Here is a 1,322-nt window from a genome sequence, read left to right on the forward strand (position 1 = left end):
CTTCCTCCCGAAGATGTTTCTCCGTCTCGCGCATTGTTTCCATGGAAGCCTCGAGGAGCAAAACCGTTTGTTGAAGATCATCTTCCTTCCTCTTCACAGGGGGAGCGAACCTGTCAATCAAATTTAAATTTTTTTTTCGGATAGTTTAAGAGAAAAAGTTTAAAATAATTAAAAAAAAAAAAGAAAAAGAAAAACGATTTAGACAATTTTAAACCTTCATTTTTTGGACAATTTTAAAACAAATTTTGGGGCAATTTTAGATACAATATATCTACAATAACTGTCATAACCAATAGAACAACATTACATAAAAGAATTCATAACAAAATTAACCAGTGTTCACATTAACTTTGTACAAGACACAAAACAACAATAAAAGCCACCCAACCGACCTGCATGGCTTCTACTAGTTTATCCTTGGTGTGGATGCTCGTTATCAGTTCAAGGTTTTTATTTTTCAACTCTGCTATCTCGTGTTCAGAACCACGTAATGCTGATTCGCGAGCAGAGAGAGCAGATTGTAACTTTGTCACTTCTTCTTCGAGAACTCGTAACTGTGGGTGTGAATGAATGAAAGTAACTTAATCATCCTCACGTGGCAACGACAGTCGTTATAACACGGGTGTTCTGTTTTATATACGGTGTGCCCACTTACGAGTTACCACATATGTAACTTATTTATCCTCACATGGCAGGGCAACGACAGCCGATTTAACACGGGTGTTCTATATACCTTGTGCCCACTTACAAGTAACCTCGTACGTAACTTTGTGTGGGATTGTTTTATCAATGAGGTTTCTTATGCTTGACAACTTTGAGTATAACTGCATTTTAACAATGTCACTCAGATTTTACCCTGCTGTTAGGTGTCTATACAAACAAGCAGAGCCAAAGTATATTGCATTCACCACATTAATCAATGAGGTTCCCTATGTTTGACAACAATGAGTGTAACTGTATTTTAACAATGTCACCCCAGATTTTACCCTGCTGTTAGTTGTCTATACAAACAAGCATAGCCAAAGTATATTGCAATCACCACATTAACCAATAGTTGTTAGTAGATGGAACCACAAAAGGTTCCATCTACTAACAACTAAAATTGTAACTGAATTTTTATGTCACCCCAGATTTTTTGTCCAAAATCATAATACGGAACAAAGCCAGCCCTACCTTGCAATTAGCTTTATCGGCCTCCTCCTGGTAGCGATACTTTTCCCCCGTGGCCGCATGCCGAGCGGAGTTTAGCTCCCGTGTCTTAGATTGTAACTCCCCTATCAACCGCTCCTGTTGTTGATCAACTCCTTGTCGTTGCTCAGTTC

At 38.5% G+C, this 1,322-nt stretch overlaps 1 protein-coding gene across 1 annotated transcript in view; it reads right to left on the reverse strand.

Moving 5' to 3' along the window:
- The window catches only part of LOC108950157 (deuterosome assembly protein 1-like), a 4,747-nt gene that overhangs the window by 1,208 nt on the left and 2,217 nt on the right, over positions 1-1,322 (reverse strand). Inside the window, exons 6-7 of the mRNA XM_026837860.1 lie at positions 393-554; positions 16-110 (exon numbers count right to left, since the gene is read on the reverse strand). Of these exons, the coding sequence (XP_026693661.1) occupies positions 78-110; positions 393-554 (195 nt within the window). The 3' untranslated portion in view covers positions 16-77. The remainder of the gene's footprint in view (positions 1-15; positions 111-392; positions 555-1,322) is intronic.

This window comes from Ciona intestinalis, unplaced genomic scaffold (genome assembly GCF_000224145.3).
Source record: "Ciona intestinalis unplaced genomic scaffold, KH HT000028.2, whole genome shotgun sequence".
Lineage (NCBI taxonomy): Eukaryota > Metazoa > Chordata > Ascidiacea > Phlebobranchia > Cionidae > Ciona > Ciona intestinalis.